This window comes from Adiantum capillus-veneris, chromosome 11 (assembly GCF_014529385.1).
Source record: "Adiantum capillus-veneris isolate H3 chromosome 11, ASM1452938v2, whole genome shotgun sequence".
In the NCBI taxonomy this organism is placed as follows: domain Eukaryota; kingdom Viridiplantae; phylum Streptophyta; class Polypodiopsida; order Polypodiales; family Pteridaceae; genus Adiantum; species Adiantum capillus-veneris.
In genome coordinates, this window is record NC_140941.1 from 80360819 (window position 1) to 80385005 (window position 24187).

The window sequence follows — 24187 nt, forward strand, 5'->3', positions numbered from 1 at the left end:
CATTTTTGAGGCCCGCTCTGTGCCGCCAGCAAAGACTGTTCGTGACTCTTGGCTAGAGCTGATCCATACTCTTAGAGGATAGCTTGAGGGTCTTCAGAGCAGCTCCGACCGCATGCGGGAGCGCCGCGAGGCTCTCCTTTGACTCTGGCTCCCTGGGCCTTTCTATACCATTGTCCAAGGTGTGCTCAGATGGCACTACCGACCACCTGTGTGGCTCTTCCCTCCTCCCATCCCTTGATTTAGCCTCATTGTACATATGTTGTTCTTTCATTGGGAGAGTCTCCCCATCATGTTTGTTGTAGCCCTCTCCTGCAGAGGTGGTTGTAGCCCTACGAGCAGCTTTCATTAACTAATAGAAGGATCTTTTTCTCGGAAAAAAAAAGATGGAAAGTCAGTCGTCTTTTTGAGCTCGACTGTTGTCGAGATTGCTTTTTAAGTTTGATTTTTGTTTGAGAACTTGTTTGGTGATCCTGTTTGGAATTTGTTTGAAATCGATGCTATTGTTTTAAACCTGTCTTGGTGCCGATTTGAATTGTTTGACTCTGGTTTTAATACTTGTTTCAATGATTGGTGATTTTACTCCCGGGTGGAGAAGTGAGAAACACTGTTTTGGTATTGTTTGAACCTCGCAACGACGCAGGCCGATGCCTGGGGAGCGTTTCGTTGTATGTTTGAAAACCTCCGAACAACGTAGACCGATGCCTGGGGAGCGTTTGGTTGTATGCTTGTAAAATAATTGTTGTTGTGACTCCCAGCGCGGACCTGGATGGTTATGCGGGAGGAGTATTAAGAAGTCTGAGCAGTGGTTACTCTCAACACCTCCAAACGATGCAGGCTGCGGTCTGGGGGGCGTTTGGTTGTAGAAGGCCTCTATATCTCCCGGCCCGGACCTTTTTAGGTTATGCGGGAGGAGTGATGAGGGAGTCGTTGAATATCTCCCGGCCCGGACCTTGTTAGGTTATGCGGGAGGAGTGTTCATTGGTGACTTTATGTTTCTATGTCTTGTAACATGCATATGTGAGCATTTGTGTTGCATTGTGATGTGCCAACCATTGAATATTCCTAATTGGATGAGATTGCCTGGGTATGTAATTTTAGTGCATTAAGACACCCGTGGAAGATCAGTACGGTCTGGGTGTGATGGCTAATTTTACTACGCCGGAATATCAAGAGTTCCAATCTGGACGAAAGGAGAAGCTAACTCCTTGATCAAAAGAGCAGAAAGGAGAAGCTAATTGCTTGATCAAAACAGCTGAAAGGAGAAGCTAACTCCTTGATCAAAAGAGCAGAAAGGAGAAGCTAACTCCTTAATAAAAAGAGCAAACTGATTCTCCCTCAGAATATCCTTGAAATTTTTTTGAGCTAACTTGAGTTGTTTTGCAGATATGTTGTAATCGCGGAGGATTACTCTCTTTCAAGAAGGGGAGATGTAACAAACTGCTGACGTGTCAAAGCCCTGAAGAAGGGGGCCAACTTGCAGATGTCGGCCAAGGGGCCTAAACTTTAAGAAGGACAAGTAACTGAAGAAGTCCTACCAACTTATGGGGACCCCGTTCGATGGGGCCCCAATTGACATAAAGAATTAAAATAAAGCAGGACCCACACACACACAGGAAAAAAGCTGGCGGAGCAATTGATGACGTGGCAGATTTTTGAAAATTGCGTTGGCATGATGATGTGGCAGGCTGTACGGATTTCCGCGTTTTGCACTGGCTAATGACGTGGCAGGCTGTACAGATTTTCGTAAATTGCACTGGCAGCTTTTTGGCTTTGCTTTTGGATCAGATGCTTTTGAGTTTGAAGGCTTTTCACTGTAATTGCTTTTTAGGCCAAGGGCCTTTAAATATGAGGTTAGGGCTCATTCTCTGGCATGCTTCCTAGAGAAGGTGCAGAGTCTGGAGTACCAGCTTGTACTGTGTTGATGCAAAATAAAGAAATACCGAAAGGGACGCCAAGGTTTGGGGCCAATACTCTGTGGGGTGGAATTCCGCCACTCCGTGTCGCGTGTCGTCTCTCTCTTTCAGTTTAGTTGTTATTGAAGTGCTAAAAGTCTGTTCAGTCTGTTCTTTTCTATTGGCACGTGGTGCTCGTCTTGTCACATGGAAAGGTGGTGATATTGGATAGACGCCCCGCATGACGGTGATAGACGCACCGCATGACGGTGCGAGACCTATGGGACCACACTAAAGATGGCAACCTGGAATTGTAATAGGTCACTCGGTCTTGATGTAGGGGCCTTTGAGGATAGCTTCACGAGTAGAGACATCATTTTCTACTCTGAGACGCATCAAGCACCTGTGAGCGGATATAGATGGGAGACGGCCTGCAGACAGGAGACCAGATCGGAGCATTGAGGACGGGGCTTAGGGGGAGTGGCAGTTCCATTCAGGGAGGAGTTGCAGCCACTGATATATATAGCATGCAAGGATGAGCAGGCTAGGTACATGTGGGTGAGGCTCAGGGCAGAGACGGGTAGATACCTCTACATTGCTATTTGTTACTTTCCTCCTAGTACGTCAGTATATGCATCACCTAGAGGACAATCCCCCTTTGCTATTTTGGAGAATGACATGTGGGAGTTTTCCAAGGATGGTGACATTGTCATACTAGGGGATTTCAATGCTAGGACTGCCCACCACCAGACAATATTTTATGATACTTTCGAGAAGATGCTTAGGGAGCTGGACGCCACAGAGATGGGTCTATCCAGACTATCAGAAGATGAGGAATACACTGAATATGGCAGATACCTGATAGATATGGGAACCACACATAGATTGGCCAATGTGAATGGCCTACAAATATTTTCGACAGCTGGAGGTTCCACATCGACATGGTGCCAGCACTGTGGATTATGTTATGGCCCAGCCAGGTCTCATTCCATTCTTTCAGGATTTCATGGTGGATACTAGGCCAGTTGGAGTAGCAGTTGATCATGCTATCTTGTCTTTCACCTTGACCTTTCAGTTTAGCACAGCTCCATTAGGAGAGGTCCCCACACACACTCGGTATACCTTCATGAGGGAGACGGATTTTGTGTATATGGATGAGAAAAACCCACACGGAGACGATCTGGGAGCATGCCTTAGAACAATTGGTATGATGAGGAGTGTAGCGAGACGAGGATCAAATTACAGAGGGAAGTGCTCATGGGTATTACCGCACATAGACAGTCACGGATTATCTTTCGCCGCCTAGTGCGACGAAAGAAAAGGGCTTATCTATCTCAGTTAGAGCGGGATCTGTATCAGTTATTTATAAGTTAGGACTCGGGCTAGGACTCGGGCGAAGCATGGAGGCTATTCCATGAGCATTCACCACCACCAGCGGTCACCTCCACGGAGCTCTACACAGCATTAGGGCAACCACCTCTACCGGACCCACTAGAGACATGCCCGGAGACATGTTCTTTCTTTACTGCCGAGAGGGTAAGGAAAGCCATTGACAGGATGAAGACAAGGAAAGCACATGATCATGATTGTCTGGTAGGAGAGCACTTCATCCATGCCAGAGATATGCTTGCAGAACTCCTGGCTATGATGTTTAATCGAGCCATGTATGAAGGCTTCCTGGAGACTTGGAGTATGTCTACGATTGTGCCTATTTTCAAGTCAAGAGATCCCATGATTCCCGCAAATTATCGCACCATCATGGTTGGTCACACATTAGCTAGGTTGTATGCATCCGTTCTTGAGCAGGAGTGGAGTAGATGGGCAGAGCGAGAGGGCATAAGAGCACCATGGCAAGCAGGTTTCAGGAGAGGTTTCTCCACTCTTGACCAGATTCTGACACTTAGAACTATTATTGAGGAGGGTAGACACCATGGCAAGAGGATCTATTGTAGCTTTGTGGATTTCCGCAAAGCTTTTGACACAGTCCCGAGAGCCAAACTTATACGCAGACTACAGGACATGGGTGTGCCTACAGAGCTGATATGGGGTATTCTGGCTCTATACAGGACAGTGATGGGGCGGGTACGCACCATTGAGGGAATGTCTGACATGGTCCACTCCACTATTGGAGTAAAGCAGGGATGCCCCCTATCCCCGACTCTTTTTGGGATGTATGTGGATGAGTTTTCGCACTATGTAGAGCGTTAGGGGGGCTCAGCTACCAGGGACATGGATTCCGCTGTTACTATGTGCTGATGATATTGTGCTGATTTTTGACTCTCCAGAGGGGATGCAGCGTCATTTGGATGCTCTCCATACATTTGCTCGTGACAATGGATTGTCTGTCAATCTGGGGAAAACCGGGGTTATGGTGTTCAACACCACACCAGAGTGGGGCAAGAGGTCGGCACCCACATTTACGTATGGCCTGGAGACTGTGGAGTACACAAATGCATATACTTATCTTGGGGTAGTCTTCGGTGGACCGGTGTTTTCACTAAGGAGAGCATCAGAGGCTAGACTGACGAGAGCATATGCAGCTTTGGGAGGACTGGAGAGGATGTGTTTGCAGGTTCAGTTTCAGGAACCGCGAACAAAGGTGGCTTTTTGACACTAGTGTGACTCCAGCTATGCTCTATGGAGTTCATGTATGGGGACCCTCAGTAGACCACCATGGGAGATCTGGAAACACAGATAGATGGAGATGTATGGAGAGGCCTTTGGTCTCTATGATCGCTCGGATGATTTGGGCTAAGGCCTCAATATTACATGAGATTATCTGAGCCAAGCTAGCCGCCCCCCCTCGTGGTGGAGGCATTGACTAGATCAATATCCTTTATGCACGGTCTCTGGGATCTTCCTAGGGACAGATACGCTCGGCTTGCCCTGGAGTCATCTCGACAACTAGCTCTACAAGGTGATACAGCATGTTGGTAAGGCCTATGACAGCATGGTTTCAGTCGCATGGTCTCAACATGGATAGATTACCTCCACTTCAATACTCCCTAGATGCACCCTCCCTGTCTCTCACATTGACAGAGATCACCAGACTCATACGTCAGGATCTGATTCAGCAAGATACCAAGAGCACATGGATACAGCCGACACAGGAGTTGGGCACGAAGATGGCCTTCTACAGAGAGCATCTTCTCCAACTCACGGAGGACGGCTTTGCGACTAGGCCTGCATACATGGATACACACTTATTTCATGGGATAAGATGCGCTATTGGACAGATACGCACATCCTCACATCATCCCCTGGTCGATTTCGAGGGGTGCCAGCAGGGGCCAGGATATGTCACCTATGTAACTTAGAGCCAGAGACAGAACTGCACTACACGTCATTGCCCGGCATACTATGAGATACGGGGCCGCTTCCACTGTCTGTTCAGAGAATGTTTCGGACCTTTTTCTAGAGTCATGAGATACAAGGATTAGAGGTGTTCTGGATTGTTTCTGCTAGAGCTACACAGACTTATGGAGAGCTTGCTGAGGACATCAGGGGAAAGACAGTCTCAGAGACGAATCAAAGATTTCTTTACACCAACCAGAGGAGAGTCAACGGAACAGTCATTACAATAGATCTCAGAGCCTACTCATACTAGAGGTACGCTGCTTGACCGAGCCACTGAGCTTGGCAGATCCAGACGCCCACGACCTCGGGGGTCTCCCACTATTGACGAAGGCTGCAACTGAAGATACAGATCACTGTAGCTCGACATGCAAGACGCCCAACCAGAGTACTGACCATGGAGGACCCCCCCCCCGCCCCATTTTCTTTCTCCTTAGTATTTTTAGTGTTAGTTCTTTGTAACTTTGTAATTTCCGTACTAAGACATGGTATCAGATTCACCAATTGTAACTTTTTGGTCTCATAGGTCATTTTGGCCTTTTGAAGACGTTAATATAACATTTCATTTCATCTCTCTCTCTCTCTCTCTCTCTCTCTCTCTCTCTCTCTCTCTCTCTTTCAGTATTCCCTGGATGCACCCTCCCTGCCAGTCACACGGACGGAGATCACTAGACTCATTCGTCAGGATCTTATATAGTTGGACACCAGGAGGACATGGGTAGAGCCGATACAGGAGTTGGGCACGAAGATGGCTTTCTACAAAGAGCACCTTCTCCAACTTTCAGGGGATGGGTTTGTGACTCGTCCGAACTACATGGACACTCATTTATCTCATGGTCTGCGATGTGCTATTGGTTAGATTCGCACATCCTCACACCAGCTGGAGATTGAGACGGGTAGATTCAGATGGATACCACCAGAGTCTAGGATATGTCAACTATGCGGCAGAGAGCCAGAGACAGAGCTACACTACATATGCCACTGCACTGTGTATTATGAGATACGAGGGCGCTTCCATTGCTTATTCAGGGAGGGTTTTGGACCCCTAGATAGAGTCATGAGGTATCAGGACCAGAGATGCCTTGGCTTATATCTACTTGAGCTACACCGACATAGAGACAGTCTGTTGGGGAGACATGGAGTACGACAGTCGCAGAGACAGATCACAGATTTCTTTGGATCGAGGGAGCCAAGAGACCAACCACCAGCACAGACAGGGCAATTGAGCTCGGGAGATCGAGACGACCACGACCGAGACACAGGAGCACACTACAACGACGGAGACTCCAGCAGAGGATCAGAGGCATTCTAGCACGACACCCAGATTGTCATTGAGGGCCTATTCTACATTTTCACATTTCACATTTCACACTTCATTTCAGTTTTCATTTTTACTTTCAGTACTTTTTGTACTTGTACTTCAGACATTGTATTAGATTCACCACTTTGTATCTGATGGTCTCATAGGTCATTTTGGCCTTTTGAAGATGTTAATATATCATTTCATTTCTCTCTCTCTGTGGGCACCCCCATCTCTTGAAGATCATAGGTCACTTTATCAGTACACATGACCCCTTGGCACTCAATTCTTTGTTCTCCATTGTATGAGCACAACGTTTTTGAGTTATTGCTCTAGGGTCATTTTCTCATTCTCTTCCACTCACATTGTGTTTGTCTTCTCTCTCTTGTGCTCCTCTTTTCATTCCTTCGTCTGTAACTAGAAGTGACCAAGTAAAATGGAATTTGATTGTGATGGGAGATTTTTGTATCTTTTTATCATCCACTGTGCATGACAAGGACAGCGCTGAAGAGGCCGTGAGATTTCTATAATTTCTCTTCATCTTGGATGTAGCCTATTTAACTAAAGGAGTGTATCAACTGGCCACTTAGTTGCTGTGCATGATAAGCGCTTAGGAACCAGTGACTCTCTCTCTTTAGCTTGCATGCAGTTCAGTTGGAAACAAAAAGTGCAGCATAAGTCCACGTGGTTCTCTATGTAGGCTGTTAGCCTCTAGACACAGAGCATGAATGTATGTGGGGTTTTAAGAAAACAGTTGTCACAACAAATATTTCTAGCAAGTGTAATTTAGTTTCTATCGGCCCGTCGTAAGAATTTTACTATGTTGACGTTGTATATAATGGTTTAGCCTCTACTATGAGGTTGGCTTTGATGCAGCTCTAAGTACCATTGTATTTGGCTGATTGCAGGTTTCAAGTAAAAAAGAAGCAATTCTTTCGGAATTTCGTTGCTATTGTTCTTTTTGGAGTTATTGGTGTCTTCATTTCTTTTGGGATAATTGCTGCCGGTATGAGTAAGACAATTTCATGGAAGCTTTTTTCCATGTTCACAAGAGAGTGCAATGGATTTGGGCCTGTATTGTTTATGTTTTATGCGTAATTTGTACACTAAATTTATGTTTGGTTTGCATCCTGAACCGCAGGAAGTGGGCTTATATTCCCCCTTTTCAATCTAGAAGGGTTAGGAATTAGAGATTTTTTGGGTATGCCCATGTACATTGTATGTTATCTCCTCTAGTGATTGTTAATTGGAGATTTTAAGGCAAAGTTTGTTTTCTGTATCACAGCTCTTGGGGTTATATTTTCAGCAACAGACTCCGTCTGCACTCTGCAGGTAACTTTTTCATATGTGTGCCTACATGTTTAAAATATTTGGCATTGTGTAAATTCTGAATATCCCTTGACTGGCTGCAGGTTCTTAATCAAGATGAAACACCTCTTCTTTACAGTCTGGTTTTTGGTGAAGGTGTAGTGAATGATGCTACCTCCGTGGTACTGTACAGAGCAGTCGAAAATCTTGATCTCAGTGAGGTGGATGCTTTAGCAATCTTGCAGATCTTGGGGGAGTTCATTTATCTCTTCTTGACGAGTACACTTTTGGGTATCGCGGTACGTTTCTCATCTTTGTCTGGTAACCACAGATCTGGTCTCCAAATGTTGTTTTTCTAACTGCTACTATTTCTATCTGCAGGTAGGACTGCTGAGTGCCTATGTGATTAAGAAGCTTTACTTTGGAAGGTTGGAAATTTTTTTACATGCTCCCTTTTGCTTTGTTTCTGCATGTGACTGCTTACATCTCAGTGTGCATTGTTTTTGCAATACTTTGAAAATTCGAAGTTAATTGTCTTCAGCATCTCAAGTTCTTATTGTTGCCTTGGAGATCACCTCAACTTTCTTAAATAATGCTATCTAAAATGGATGAAGAGGGAAATAATAGTCTCAAATAGCTTGTTAAAGTTTTGAAGGCTGGCCTTTCTTAGCGAAACTACTGAAGTTTTCTATGCTTATTTGATTCTGATCTCCCAGACATTCTACGGATCGTGAAATTGCTGTCATGATATTAATGGCTTACCTTTCTTACATTCTTGCTGAGGTGAAGGAACTTCTTTTGGAACAGCTCGCTCACCTGTAATTAAGCCTTAATGACTTGTTGGACTGTGGACTTGCATATGCAGTTGCTGTACTTGAGTGGTATTCTTACTGTCTTCTTTTGTGGAATTGTCATGTCTCATTATACATGGCATAATGTGACAGAGAGCTCAAGAATAACAACAAGGTGTGAGAATTTACCTTATTGGCACAATCTTGAAGATGCGTATTCATAGAGTTTACTGAGCTTTTATTGTCTCTGCTGCTGCTTTCAGGCACACCTTTGCGACATTGTCTTTCATTGCAGAGACATTCATTTTTTTGTATGTTGGCATGGATGCACTAGACAAAGACAAATGGGACATGACTGAAGTAAGGTATGCAAACAAAATAGACTTCCTTGTCATGCGACTGCTGTTTTCCTGTCTTCCTAGTGAAGGTTTAAATGTGTTTCAATTTTTGTATGCAGTATCTCAACATCGATTGGATTGTGTGCAACTTTGATTGCCTTGGTTCTTGTTGGCAGAGCAGCATTTGTGATCCCTCTATCTGCTGCCTCGAACTTGGCAAGACGCGGTGTTGGCACTGAAATAAGTTTTCGCCAACAGGTATTACTGAAGTTCACAATGCTTTACTGGATTTGCTTGCACACGATAATGGTTACACTTTTTCTGCATCAACTTGTGTAGTGCTCCTCTGTGTTGTTTCAAGTACAATTTTTTCCTCCGTCTCCAAGTCACACAGAAAGCTGTTCTAGAGCCAAGACCCAAGCTAGTGAGTAGATGTACATGGCTGACTGAATTGTGTGTGCGCGCGCAGAAGTCATCTTTGGCAAAATACCCCTGGCGTTCACATACTTTTTGGTGCGGGGATTTTAATAATACACTTGCAAACACGGTCAATACGGCTGGTCATTCGCATATGTTGAGCTCAGAGCGTTCCTCTTGGGATGCTATGGTCAGTAATACAGGTGCTTTGGATCTGTGGGCCATTACTCACTCTCCAGAGCGGGGTTATATTTTTACTCATGATACTCTGGATATAGAGCACGATTGGATCGTTGGTATGTGTTGGGCACTCCGCAATATGGTATGTTTGCATGTGATATGAGGATTTATCGTTCCTTTACTCTATCTGATCATTTTCCTCTCTCGCTCTTGGTCCGTTTTGAGGCATTGGCTGCAGATTCCCCACTTCCTCGCAAGCGGTTGTTGCATATTAATAATGCTTATCTTTCACACAAAGCCTTCCAAAGCTTGATTGAAGCGGTGATTCCTCCACTTGTCTCTCATATGTTTATCGATGTGGATGTGGCTTGGTATCGTTTTGTCATGCGGATCTAGGGAGTCATAAAGGATTATGGTTTGGTACATGTATTAGCTAAGAGATAAAGTGCATGAAGATAAGGCAACTTGTCAAGCTTTAGAAAGTCTTGCAGATACTAGACGGCTTACTGATTCGAAACAAGAGGAGTTATGTGCAGCCAAAGCCTCTTTGATGCATAATAACAGGAGGATACTTTTAAAATGAAAGGTTAGATCGAGACAGTATGCTTTCATGGATAAAGCTTGTTTGTCAAAATAGTTCTCTAAGCATTTGCACCACTCACGGCAATCTGTCACTATCAAAAGGGTCAAGGACGATATTGCGCAATGGACGATCAATAAATTCATATGGCAAATTCCATGGTGGATTATTTTCAACAGATATTTGCCACTCCTAATGCTTCCTCAAGTGAGGTTTTGCAAGCCAGACAACTATTGTTGTCACAGGTACATCCTATATTGACAATGAATGATGTAGTTACCCTTGAGGCCAGTTTTACTGAAGCCGAATTGCATAATAGTTTGTTACATCTTGGTCATTGGAACTCACTTGGATGGGACGGTCTTACGGTTGAATTTTTCTTCCGCTTATGAGAGCCCCTTAAGCAGTCTCTGCTTTTCATGATAAATCATGCATGGACTACACAATCTTTGCCGTAATCATGGAAAGGAGGACTGGTGAAATTGTTGCCCAAGCAAGCACTTTGTGAATCCTTCATACATTGGCATCCTATCATGCTTATGCCGGTCATTTGCAAACTGTTGTGGAAAATGATAGCTACATGCATTAAAGATAATTTGTTCTCTCCGGCTCGGTATGGATTTATCCCTCGTCGACGATAATATTTCCAATGCTTTCATTGGAATTGAGTATGCAAATTATTCTGGACAAGATGTACTTATCATGCAGGTTGATATAGAGAAAGCATTTGACACGGTTCATTGGGACTTCATTGCACAAATCCTGACGGCTTTGGGCTTTGGGTCGAGAATGCGTCTAGTGGTTTATTTTCTTTGAGCATAGTCAATCTGCCGAAATAATTGATGGTGAGCTGACACGTTCATGGGATCTTGGTCGATTGGTCAGGCAAGGATGGCCTTTGAGTGCTATGTTATATGCTATTGCTACACATCCTCTGTTGTTGTATCTAAACTCCTTGACGGCATTTGGCCATTTACATGGATTGGAACTGCCATCTCGTGATCATTCTGTGCCCCAAGCATATGCGGCTGACTCTATGTTTTGGCCTAGAAATTAACTTGAGGATGCTCGATGTATCATGGAAGCTCTACATGTTTATGGGTTGGCTACAGGTCTGCAAGTGAACTTGCAAAAATCTAAATTGTTGCCGTTTCATCATATGGATTGGCACTCTAAATTGAAGGCATCTTGGATACCCGCTGGCTTGGTTCGTCAACAATTCCAAATTATTGGATTGGGTTGAAAATAAACTGAGGTCTAAATTGCACCATTGGAAATTGTCTACTTGGCCGCTATAGTTAAGATTCATAATAGTGCAGTCCATTTTAGTGGCATATATGCGATTTTTCTTGCCATTGTTGCATTGGCCACCTCGTCGTCTTCGGGCCTTCATGTCTTAGATTTTAGAGCACTTTTGGTCTACTTGCTCCCAGAAGAAGGGGGCCTGCTATTACTCGCAATGGATAAGTTGTGTACTCCAAAGCGTTGTGGTGATCTGAATATTCTACATTTGTGTTCTCATGTTACAGCGAGGAAGGCTACTTTGTTTGAGCAAAAACAGCCCTGGACGTAGATGTTTACGTTTCCGTGCTCTCATGCGGTTTCTACACCAGCTTTTGGCCATTGGTATCCTTCGTACTGGGATGTGGTTTTTGGTAAATTTGAAGCTACAATACCTGGATGTCCCCTTGCTTCTAGTCTTGCATCGAGGCACATGTGGAACACCATTAAGGATCTGGTTGAGTCCGTGTCTCCCATTCCGCCATTGGTTGCGGAGGATTGAAACTGCAATTGACATTACGTTGGTTCTTCGATCCGCTCAATATCGAGCGATTGTTTATATGGAGATGCATCGTTGGGGTTTCTCCCAACTGGTAAATTTCTGTGCTCTAGAAGATTTGCCTCTCTACGATGTGTTCGTTGTGGTGCAGGCATTGAGAATATTCCATATTTATTATGGTCGTGTTTCATACGCAATAGTTTGTGGACTGCATCTCTACAACACTTTGCACGCGTTTCCATGGGATACATTTTGGTCGATTTTTCTAGATTTTTGGAGTGCTTCCGCCATTACTTCGGCCGTATGCATACTTTTTGAATTTTTGGATGGGTTAGATTCTAGGTGCTATGGTTAGTTTGGAGAGCACGTAATTTCCTCATGTTTCAGTAGATTCAAGTCAAGTATGTTTCCTTCTTCAAAACATCTCTTCGACAGTCTCTTCAAGTTGCCTATGCCTATGACTTGGACGAGCTCCCCTTTAGTCAATACGAGCTCTACTTTGACTGTTTCTGATTTACTGCTTGTAATATTTTCTATGGGTTTTCCTCGTTTTGAGGTTTCCCATTGGTAATTCAATCTGACATTACTAAAAAAACGTGTGTGCGCGCGCATGCATGTGTAACCATGCATGTTCAGTGACCTGAGTTTCTGAAGTGAGTAAAGATGGTCTTTGTGGAGGGCCTCAATAAGATGGTCGTTGTGGAGGGCCGTCTTCCTCCTCCTTTCATGCGTTGGTAATACCCATGTTTTCATGGTCGAGTGATGTAGTGTTTTTCTGGAGCATGTAAATGGAGAGGGGACTAGTGATTTCTCAAAAGTGCATGGAAATCTGCCTTCTTGTGTCTGCCTACATGCACATCTCCTGTCCTCTCCTTTACTGGCTGTCATAATGACTTGTGCAAACAGCTTGTGGATGGCAAGTAGAATCTGGTAAGCAGATGATGCTTTGTCCAGAAAGCTACACGACGTGGCTTTGTCCATAGTGATCATCTGGTAAGCATCATCTGGTAAGCAGATGATGCTTTGTCCAGAAAGCTACACGACGTGGCTTTGTCCATAGTGATCATCATGAATTGGATGAGAGGGGAGGCTAGTAAGCTACAGATCAGGATTTTGCAAGCCCTTAAACTCTCTACGTCAGGGAGTAATTTGTTGCGGTAACAAAGCTCCATGTACCATGTTGTTTGTGTAAGAAGGCAATTACATAGGAGCATCGAAACCACTATCGAGGCTGTGGAGACATGTTTTGATTAGTGTTTTTTGTGAAAAGATGTCAAAGATTTTGTTTGGAGTTGCTTGGTTTGTAAGCAATGACCATCAGAAAGATGACAAGATTACTTCAACCTCTTTGATTCCAAGATAGATCGGACTTGGGGAGAGTTGACAGTGGATTTTACCTTTTTGCTTTTGAGGGTTTGCACAGGGAATAATGACATGGCAATTAATACGGCTAAGTGTATTAAGCAAGCATGTTTCATTCCAATCAAGGACAAGTTTCCAACAAGAGAGGTTTCTTGCTGTACATTTTTTCTCTACAAACATGGTAGGTTCAACCCATAACACAACGATAGGCTCAAAAGTGCCTAGGCAGTGGAGCTATAAATAGTGGTGTTGTAAGTAAACTAAATCAGTGGCGTCACTTCCATTGACAAGAACTAATCCCACTGAGCAAAGTTATTATACACAAAACTTGACTGTCCGAATTTGTTACTTCCATTGACAAGAACTAATCCCACAAATCAAAGTTATCCCACTGTCCATCTTTCTGTGGATGATATGAAGATGAGAACTTCATAGTAGTATGCAAGTTCTTCCAGAGTTCTCTCCAAGCAGGCTCATCATCCTCATAACCTTGTCATTCACTATACCCTGAGGCATACCATGGTACTTATGTAGACGTGGTCTACTAGAAGTGAAGCCCAGTCTTCAAATAGGAAAGACTTGTTTCCTCGTGTCCGTTTCTGCTGCCGTTTCCGTTTCCACTCCTCTCACTCCCTATACTTACTAGAAACTCCTCAAAATTCCAAATTTTTACTGTTTCCGTTTTCCATTTTTGTTCTTGTTTCCCATAACTATATCTATCTATCTCCAGGTCAGTTGTGTGCTCTTTGGTATTATCGTAATGGAACCGAGAAATGAGGTGACTTAAAGGTTGAGCTGGCCACTGACTTCAAAAATTCACAATGTCATGAGTTTTCTATGTTGATGTGGGAGATGTGCCGAAATAGCTGGAAGAGAAAAAATATTGAGCAGAGCTAATTAACAAAACAGTTAATCACTAAGCCAAATAATCAAGCTCTCCACTTCCATTTAACTCACTATCAATTATCTTGAATATTACAAAAGTAAAAATATTGAAAGTATACTCACTGCATTGCAACAATGAGCAAACGTTTTTCACGACTCTGTAAAAAACTAAACACGGACAGGGGAAAAAACCTCTTCTAAAGAGATGCGACCAAAGAGAACACAGTGTTGGCAATTTACTGGATGATTCACTTGCAGGCATTTTAATATTCATTGTTGCTGTTGAATGAATATCACAGATTATTATTTGGTGGGCTGGCCTTATGCGAGGAGCAGTCTCAATGGCTTTGGCTTACAAAAAGGTAAGTTGCTGCATGTACCAGATTGACCCCTTGGCTTTCTTTCTTATCCTGAAATGGCTGTGAGCGGTGATTTACAAACGTTTGGTGGTATATCTTTGGCAGTTCACGGCGAACAGTGCCATATATGCAACAATGATTACCTGCACCATACTTGTCGTACTGTTTAGTACCGTGGTAAGTTGTGTCGCTATATGTAGAGCAACTATACATTTAGCTCGTAGCATGTCTCTGTTGTTCTCTCTCATTGTCTTCTCAGCATGGTATCACAACAACTCGATAGCTAGCTCAACAAGTCAAAGGCTTGGCATCTCCTCTCTTGTGACTAACTAGGCTGGTACTCTTCTTGGTTTATATTCTCTGCTTGTGCAGGTCTTTGGGTTATTGACCAAACCCTTGTTGCGGTGGCTTATACACCCACACATAACGGATGTGTTAGAGCCTGAAACACCCAAAGTTCCCAGAGTCAGCTCAGGGGATATGAACATCTCTTTGTTAGAGGACGGTGAGCCAGCACATCATCCAAACGCCACATCGAAGGATCGCGTCCTTGACCGTTCGTCTTCAACTGTACACCATTTGTGGAGGAAATTCGATGATTCCTTCATGAGGCCTGTCTTTGGAGGCCGGGGTTTTGTCCTTCCATTTCACAGATCTCATAATGGAGAGGTGCAAGACTCTCGGTCTTCTGATCACTTCGATCATGAGGGCTAGCCATTACCTCTTACCTCTTGTAATGAATATGTTCATCAATGGCACTCAATGATTTGTATATCCTATATGATGATAGTTGTATAGAGGTGTACAGTTAATTGTTTCGAGGAGTGTACATGTATGGAATATTGACAGAAAAATGGCCGTTCGGTAGGCATTCTGCTGATGCATTTTGCAGCAGGAGGTACTTCAGGTTTTTGAGCTTCATTTTTAGTCCTGTCAACACTTCATCAACCTGAAGAAACATGCAATGTAAATATTTTTTGCACAGAATGGATGGTTCGTCTTGTATTATGGCTCTTCCCAACTCAACAATCAGATTGTGCCAAACATGTCCAGTGAGAGCTACACTTATGACGACCTATATATGTACTTTATACATTCATATTGAAGGTTTAAAAATTTGTTGGAATCACAAATATCAGTGTGAACTGTTTAGGTGGAGTTGCCAGGGAAAAGTTCATTCTAGTCGAGGAACCTAGCCATTGTAGAACAATTCAGGACATCAGCTCACATTTTTCTGCGATAGAATTCCAGATCACAACCAATGCAAAGGCTGAGGCCGTCGATGTATGGCACAAGAATCAAAGCAATGCCGAAACTATCAATATTTGGTGTTAGGAATGGATACATGACACTGTAATCTAACTTGGCAATCCAGAAGGGTAATCTTGAGCTACCCACATAAGGACGAAGGTGTGAAGGAGCAAAGGGCTATGGGTTTGATACAGGATCGATCCGCTTTGTGAGATGGAGGTTGAGAGTCGGGTCTGCTCTTCCGTTGCACATGTTGCTCAAATTGCTTGCTTCCCCTCCCCTCCAGCTTCTGCCATGTGTTATTTGAACAAACAATCCCGAGTCTTTAGTAACTTCAGAGCATGCATTGTTTTTGCATCCAAAGAATGGCATATAACCAGTAGTTGTGTGATGCACATTTTCATGAATCGGATTCCTTTCATATAGCATGTCTTCTCCACCCATCGGATGATGCTATCTATTTATGCTCTGGTGAATTGTGCAAGGTCTGTGAGCGATGGCTATATATGGAATGCAAAGTTGGTATTGCTGGACTTACCCAAAGCTTCAACGAGATCCTAGGTGGGTACATTCATTCTGGAAAGAAATTGCCCCCCCCCTACCCCTTTGGGGACTTTGGCATGGAGGCTGTATCTTACCCGATTGCCGCGGTGATGCGCCAATCTCTGATTTTTGGTGGATGGAACATTGTGTTTAAGAGGTTTGTGCTCGCCTACAAGTTAGATGACGAGTGCGTGACCCATCCTTTGGACGTGCAGGCGGGGCGGGGCGGGCCGAACTCTCAACCGTTGGAGGCTATTTAAAAAGCTTATGTCTCATATGGTACAATCCACTTTCATGCTTCACCAATCCTATCTCTCTCTCTCTCTCTCTCTCTCTCTCACACACACACACACTCACACACACACACACACACACACACACACACACACACACACACACACACACACAAGAAGCTAATGGAACTCCCACCAAAAAGGACGTCGAGATGTTTGCGTTACGATCGAGAAGGCACCGGGGATTTGACTAAGGGAGCTCGTGGCTTAATTGATAACAAACACAACTTATTCAAGAAGTAAATACAAAGAAAAACACCTTAAGTTCAATCATTGGAGCTCCACTCATGCCCAAGGCCAAAATCAACTCAAAACTCATTTTTGTCACACTCCATGTAACCTCCACATCCAATAATGGATACAACACCGATGATTTCATAGAAGCTTAAGCAATTCCATAAACAAGCCCACACAATTATTTGAAGAGAGAAAACCCTAATTGGTGCCCTCACAGACTAGAAAACAAGGTGGCAATAGGGCGGAACTACAGTGGTGCCCTGTGTCTCCCTTCTCAAAGAGGGTGAAAGTGTTGATATTCCACCATAAGCAAGCATCCCCTTTAGCTTATACAACGAAGGCACCATGGTTGATGTGGCATTGTTTGACTCAAAATGGGGGATTTTTATTATTTTTGCCTTATTTTGTCATGTTAAAGTGAAGAATGACTCATGTTGAACATAAATAGCCCAAAAACTCTAAAATTTGTGGAAAAGTTTCCTTCAGCTTAACATTATTTTTTCACTTGTCATGAGCTCTACATCTTTGATAGCTACGCATGCTAGCTACTATTTTTGGATAGTGATTGTGTGAATCAAACTTTCTAGGTGAAGCGAGTGTGCCACCATGACACACTTGACACATATACATTATCAAATTAAAATAGGCATGGTTTTGAGTGAGAAACACCTAGCAACACCATGGCCAAAGTATGTGCATGATAGCAACTGCGTTCACACATGTGACACTAAAAGCATCTGTAGTTTTGTTTTCGGAGTCGGGTAGGGCACACCCAGCCGCTCCCCTCATACACCAAAAAAGTATACAAGAAGAACGACCAGGACTATGCATCCAGAAACCGAAAGCATCTATAGCATTCACTCCCATGTCTCAAAACGTATCAAGAATGAGTTAAACTCACATTTCACATGGCCGCGCTACAATTCGACAATGCACAATAACATAGTGGTAAGTTATCTTGCTCGAGTTGTGATTGTCATGGGTTCATATGGTTGATCCCTTCAAAGGTCTCACATAAAGCTTGATTTTAGGACTGCAACTTCAACCTACCCTATTCATGCACTATTCCTGGCACATTGAGAGCTATCCTGATTCCTTGGCAAGACCTTGTGAATCTGCAATGACGACGCGATTGAAAAACTCGTGGCCCATAAAGCCGGGTCGCACCCAGCGGGAGTGGGGGGCGCAGGGTGAGCATATTCACCATTTTCAGAAATTTCTAAAACTTCTGCGCGAAAACCGAATGCACCCAATAGCCCCACTGTCACTGTGAAAAATAAGCGAGGGTTACGGGAGAATTCTTCTCTCCTTGATCGCAGGGTAGCTGGAGCCAATGGCGAGGAAGCATTTTCGTTGGTTTTTTATGCCCTGGTCTTTTTTGCGCTGCAGTGATGTTGGGTGCGACTCGGTGTCTCCCAATCCCCCCACTCCCCCCACTCACACGGGCGCAACCTGTTTGTTTAAAACCTGGAGGCTTGATTAGGGAGACCATGGCGACGGCTATGGCTGGCTGTTATGGGCAATCGGCAGCACATTTGCGCTCCAGTTTACGGTACAAGGTCTTCTGGGCAGAGGTGAGCGGGGCTTTGGGCGATCTGGGCACCTTCATTCCCATCGCCATTGCCCTCACTATTGTCAACGGGCTTGATCTGGGCACTACTCTCATTTTCACAGGCGCTTACAACATAGCCACAGGCCTTCTCTTCGGAGTCCCCATGCCCGTGCAGCCCATGAAATCCATAGCTGCTGTCGCCATCTCGGAGTCCAATCCCCTCTCTCTCACGCAGATAGCAGCTGCGGGCCTTTGCACTGCCGGCATCCTCTTCATCCTCGGCATCACTGGCCTTATGGCTTACGTTCAACGCATCCTGCCCATGCCTGTCGTGCGTGGTATTCAGCTGTCTCAAGGAATCAGCTTCGGCAAGACTGCGGTGAAATATTTTCTGTATGAGCAAAACTTATCCACAGGATCAAGCAGTGGGGACCGCCCTTGGTTAGGGCTAGATGGCATGCTGGTAAGCCTTATTGCTCTTCTGTTTATCATTGTTGTTACTGGATCCGGGGATAGTTATGTTCAACAGCCGATGCCATCGTCGAATGCAGTTGGCAACATAGAAGACATTGAACTTGATGTGGAAACTTCTCAGGAGACAGAAAGGACAGAGTCATCTTGGATGCGTAAAGTGGAGGCTCTACCCACTGCGCTTATGGTGTTCTTGGCTGGTGTCATTCTTGCATTCATTCAGAAACCTAGCATTTGGAGTAGCCTTACATTGGGCCCGTCAACACCACAGGTTTTAGTGATCTCATGGAGTGATTGGAAGACTGGATTTGTCCGGGGCTCAATTCCTCAATTGCCCTTGTCTATCCTAAATTCTGTCATTGCTGTGTGTAAGCTTTCTGCCGACTTGTTTCCTGACAAGCTAGTTTCACCGACGGCAGTTTCAACAAGTGTCGGGGTCATGAATTTGGTGGGCTGCTGGTTTGGGGCTATGCCAGTGTGCCATGGTGCTGGGGGGCTAGCAGGGCAATGCAGGTTTGGCGCAACAAGTGGTGCCGCCGTTGTAATTTTAGGCACTGCGAAGATAGTAGTGAGCTTGTTAGTGGGAAGCTCTTTGGTGGAAATACTCTCCGAATTTCCAATTGGACTACTGGGTGTATTACTTCTCTTTTCAGGTGTAGAGCTTGCAATGGCATGTAGAGATCAAAACAACCGGCTCGATGCTTTTGTGATGCTTGTGTGCACGGTGGCCACCTTCGGCTCCAATGCTGCATTGGGCTTTGTATGCAGCATCATGATCTATGTAATATTGAAACTTAGGGGGGTGCACTATTCTCTGTGGTGGAGCATGTTCAGAGATACCCTTTTGGCCCGTAGCCCGCAAGCACCAGCAGAATATCAAGCATGCCCTGCTAGGCCCTACTGAGCTATCGCTGAAAACCAATGGTGTAAATGTTTGAGTGAGTGGTTTATATTTCTGGATGACGTGGTGGATCAAGACAATTTTCTGTGCGTGCAAATGCATGCCACAGAGATGCATGTAATGAATGGTCCAGCGGATGCAACGGCGGCGGCAGTCTGTCTCTTGTAAGGATGGACAGGAATTGGATATTAGTAAAACGCTTGTATAGTATTCAGAATTGGTGAAGCTGTAGATTTAAGTCTCAGTCCGTTAACTGTATGTAAAACTACTACATGGCGTGCATTCAAGGGGGGTATTATGGAAATCCCTCAGAGGGTCTATGGACTCAAGGGGGATACATTTGGGTGCACCCGACCGTTGTCCAAGAGATGATATAATGCTGTCCATGACCACTAGCTTGGGTTGAGATTCTATGTAGTATGTAGCACCGACTCATCTTCACAGAAGTTGCGGCTTTGTAAATTTTGATATAATCCATGGTGGAACATCATGTTTTGCTTTTCTCAAACAATATAACAAAATCAAGCCAATTGTCTTAACCATTTAGAGGTTCTTCAAAGCATTGAAGCTAGCTTAATACGAGACTCCTTGTATATTCTCATGGTAACTATCATAGTGAACATAGGCAATCCTAATTACAGGTGGAGCAAGATTTAGTTGACAAATTAACTACTACTTGTCTTTTAGTTTTCCTTGTAATTCCATTCAACTAAGCATAAGACACTGTGTCACGTATTGGGCTCTTTCAAAGTTAACATCTTATTGGGCTTTGATTCAGGGAAAATTAGTGAAATGCCTTTGAACTGTATGGAAATTCCCTCAAATAAAAATTACAAAAGCCTGGTTCTTTCAGGTTTCTTAGTCCTTGAAGCCCTTAGTGAATATCAAACTTCTCAATTAGGAAACTCTTGAGTGGATGAGTAGCTTGGAAAATTGGCTTCTCCTCGTAGATTCTCCTAGTGGGTTTAGGGATGTGTAAGTTCAAAATTCAAAGGATTTCCTTTCTTTGGCAAAATCAAGGCCCTACTGATGAGTATCCCTTTTGCTTCTATATAATTCCAATTTTATCATTAACTTCATTCAAGTTTTCCAATTGGTAGGTGGTTAATGCTGTCATGTACACGATTGTGGGTTCATCCATATGAAGCACCTTTTGTAGTTATGCTGGCTAAACTATGAAAAAAATTGCAACAATGGCCATTGTAAAGAAAGAACGGAAAAATCCATCACACCTCCTTGATTGTTGAAGAAAAAGCATGGAGTCGGTAGAGTGAGTTCTCCATTGGGTACCCTTTGACCTCACAAAGATCAAAGGCTAGTGAATGCACCACCGTCGTCGAGGTCGAAGCACCTTCAACACTTCTGCCAAAATGATTGCAATGTTGATCCTCCTCCTTTTCCCCACGATGATTGCAATCCAGATCCGCCTTCAAGGCTTCCTTTTCAGCATGACTCTTCTTTTCTTTGTTGTTGCTTTTCTTCTTACCCTTCTGCTTCTTGTTGTTGTTGTTGGAAGAACCGGTCAAGGATTTAGAGCTTGACTTCTTTCCCATATTGAACCGTTCATCCTGGTCCAACACCATTGGAACAATATCATCCAAAGAAATAGTATTCAGCAAGCCACTAGTAATCAACGAAGAATAGAGATTGGTATACCGAGGAGGTAACTAGGCCACAAGCTGGATAGCGATGTCCTCTAAACTGAAGCACCTACATCTTGTTGATGTGATCCCTTATGGGTGATGAGTTCTTCACATCCAGGGTCCTCAATTGCACCTCTAAGGTTATCCACTTTATTGGAGAAACTCGATCATATAGTGAAGAAACACGATCCCAAATCAACTTCGCGTGTCCTTCATCAATTGGATGTGATTGATGACTGATGGTGTGCTATTGAGGATTATGAGAGTCCGGATTCAAGCATTGACACACTCCCATAATTTCGCTCCCACAAATTCCTCCGGATTTTGGAAGTTGCTAGAAACAAAGCTTCTAAATTCATCAAAGTGACTGCCATCATGGTCGCTTCCAAATGGCATAGTTGTCATGATTCAATTGCTGATCCAAGGGAAAGGTAGGGAGGGTAGGTATCTTGATTGGTTGATCATCTACACCGGAGTAGAAGGATTAATCTCCCCATTCCTCGTTTGACAGGTGGTTCACCACCACCACCGATAGCTACCTTATGATCTACTTCTTCATCACAGACCGAATTCAAGTCACAATCATCACTCCCGTCCATCCTATGAGAGAACTTGGGCATGTGATGAGGCTAGGTCGAGGTAGAAGAAGGAAAATCTTCAAACCTGTTCAGTATAGCCGATATCAACCCCAAATGAATGAAAAATGTAAACAATATAGCAAACCGTCTCTTTTCGTCTTCAAAATTCAACACCAAAAACTCGCACAAATCACGAATCCAATTCGAGAGCACGTCATGGCGCTGATACCATATCAAAGGTGCATCGAAAAAGGGTGAATCGTGATGATCTTGTCTGTAACCTGCAAGCAAATCTCACATTGGGACCGGGCGGCCAATGGGTCTTTGGTCTATCACAATAACTCTCCTCATAAACACAAGCTTCTAGAACAAACCACCCACCGTAGATGCATAACAACCACATGCAAGCAAAAACAACATGTGTAGGGTGTCTACACGCCAAGGGGAGGGAGCGCTAGAGAGAGGAAGTGAGATCGCTATGCAAAAATGCCACAGAGAGAGAGAGAGAGAGAGAGAGAGAGAGAGAGAGAGAGAGAGAGAGAGAGAGATCATTGATGATGGAAAAAAAACGTTACACACACAGAGAGAGAGAGAGAGAGAGAGAGAGAGAGAGAGAGAGAGAGAGAGAGAGAGAGAGAGGTTGCAATGCACAAAAATCCAAGAGAGAGGAAAACGCTAGAGAGAGACTGTGTGTCCAAACACTGGAACTCTACACTGGACAACATGCCCAATAGTACAATGGGAGGCTGCATATATAGGCAATTCTCAGAATTTCTGTACTTAGCTTGAAACCCCATGATCCTGATAAATGACCCAAAAATGTTAATAAATATGTAAACTCACTAAAAGTGACTTGGAACACATATTTAGTAGTAGAATTGCAGAACACTCAAGATTCTGACCCCAAGAAACCCTAGGAACGAGGGTCCACCTGATGCCAACCTATTGGGTGGGAAACACCATCGGTTGCACCATTGAGAAAGATATGTCTACCTTAGATACATCTAAGCACAATCACAAAACAGCTCTCACTCCCTAATCTGCTCCTGGGAGATACTAGAGCCACCAGTAGATAGGAATTTGAACTCTAACAAGGTCAAGGTATCTCTTAAAACAAGAAGCTTTTAGATAATCTAGGTTAGGATTTGGCACTCTTTGAAATCTCTTTTGAAATCTTCTTGAATAGCCCAATAACAAGGTAAAACAAAAGTGATCATTATGGAGTTTGCTTGTTTGAGCAAGAGTGAGCTTATAAAATGTTTGTAACTTTTGCATTGAGTATTGTCCCAATATGGATCGTGACATGAGAGTGGAAAGATTATGATTTGTTGATGTCATTCTTCTTTTTTTTTCCATCTTTGATTGGTGCCTATATCGCAACGAGGAAATGTTGCATACCACAATGTACCGACATCTAATTGATGTGCCTTTTTGCCATAATGGAGCTTTGGTCTTCATGGCTTGTCTCAATGAGAGGCTCACACACTATGTGGTTGATTGCATAGTCTTTTTTATATTCCAAGATCTGTTACATCAACCGATGTGTCTATATTGATCTCATAATGGAAAATCTGATTTGTGTGTGTGTGTGTGTGTGTGTGCAGGTCGCCACGATCCAATGTCTGCAGCATAGCTATCTGGCACTAACATAATTTCAATACTCAGGGAAGCAACTCAGATGGGGCATAGAGACTCTTTGAGCGTGTCAACCTCACAAAGTGAACCTACAAAACGAAGATATCATCAGTACTAGCAAAACTATCCCTCTCTAATCTAAAAAAATTGCTTATGTCTTGTCTCACCGCTCTAGGTCATCACGCCACTTTGTCGATCAAATGATCTCTAAATGCACCGAAACTTTAGGAGGAGCTATACATTAGGAAGAGGATGGGGTGTAGGAGGGCCTCTTTATTTGCCATGAGCTTATGGAGGTGATTAACATTTTGATGAATAGGTGTATGCTATGTGTGCAAGAATGGTGGGTGTATAAGAGGTGTGTAAGAGTGAACAGATGCACTTTTCCCCCCAAAAAGGAGGTGGAAAATTTTATAATTTTTGGCCTTCCATAACTCCCACATATGATTTCCGATTTGAGTGGAGATCATATATCTGCAATCTACACGTTGAGCTCTTTCCATAGATATGCTACATGCTATGGTTTTACCCCCTAGA

The 24187-nt window shown here is 43.8% G+C and overlaps 2 protein-coding genes across 3 annotated transcripts in view; both read left to right on the top strand.

Annotated features, from left to right (window-relative positions):
- The window catches only part of LOC147447526 (sodium/hydrogen exchanger 1-like), a 52553-nt gene extending 36874 nt beyond the window's left edge, over nt 1-15679 (top strand). The window contains exons 3-14 of one of the 2 annotated variants that reach the window (XM_086523280.1): nt 7455-7552; nt 7688-7747; nt 7832-7878; nt 7959-8153; nt 8236-8282; nt 8571-8637; nt 8720-8820; nt 8909-9010; nt 9160-9241; nt 14487-14549; nt 14652-14723; nt 14919-15679. In XM_086523280.1, coding sequence (XP_086379406.1) covers nt 7455-7552; nt 7688-7747; nt 7832-7878; nt 7959-8153; nt 8236-8282; nt 8571-8637; nt 8720-8820; nt 8909-9010; nt 9160-9241; nt 14487-14549; nt 14652-14723; nt 14919-15260 — 1276 coding nt within the window. In that variant the 3' untranslated portion in view covers nt 15261-15679. Of the gene's footprint in view, nt 1-7454; nt 7553-7687; nt 7748-7831; nt 7879-7958; nt 8154-8235; nt 8283-8570; nt 8638-8719; nt 8821-8908; nt 9011-9102; nt 9242-14486; nt 14550-14651; nt 14724-14918 lie in introns of both variants that reach the window. The other variant, XM_086523279.1, reaches the window with a different exon arrangement.
- A 331-nt stretch (nt 15680-16010) lies between these two features.
- Nucleotides 16011-20295, top strand: LOC147447527 (molybdate transporter 2-like). The gene is made up of 6 exons (XM_086523632.1): nt 16011-16028; nt 16181-16358; nt 16556-16619; nt 18354-18770; nt 18839-18885; nt 18974-20295. The coding sequence occupies exons 1-6, from the start codon at nt 16011-16013 to the stop codon at nt 19795-19797; spliced, it is 1548 nt and encodes a 515-aa protein (XP_086379758.1). The 3' UTR covers nt 19798-20295.
- The last annotated feature ends 3892 nt before the right edge of the window (nt 20296-24187 follow it).

Excerpts from the sequence above, each read along its gene's own strand:
- LOC147447527 (XM_086523632.1), top strand. Across the intron at positions 16,359-16,555 it reads AAGCTTCAACGAGATCCTAG|GCGGGGCGGGGCGGGCCGAA; the intron begins GTGGGTACATTC and ends TTGGACGTGCAG. Across the intron at positions 16,620-18,353 it reads AAAAGCTTATGTCTCATATG|GGAGACCATGGCGACGGCTA; the intron begins GTACAATCCACT and ends AGGCTTGATTAG.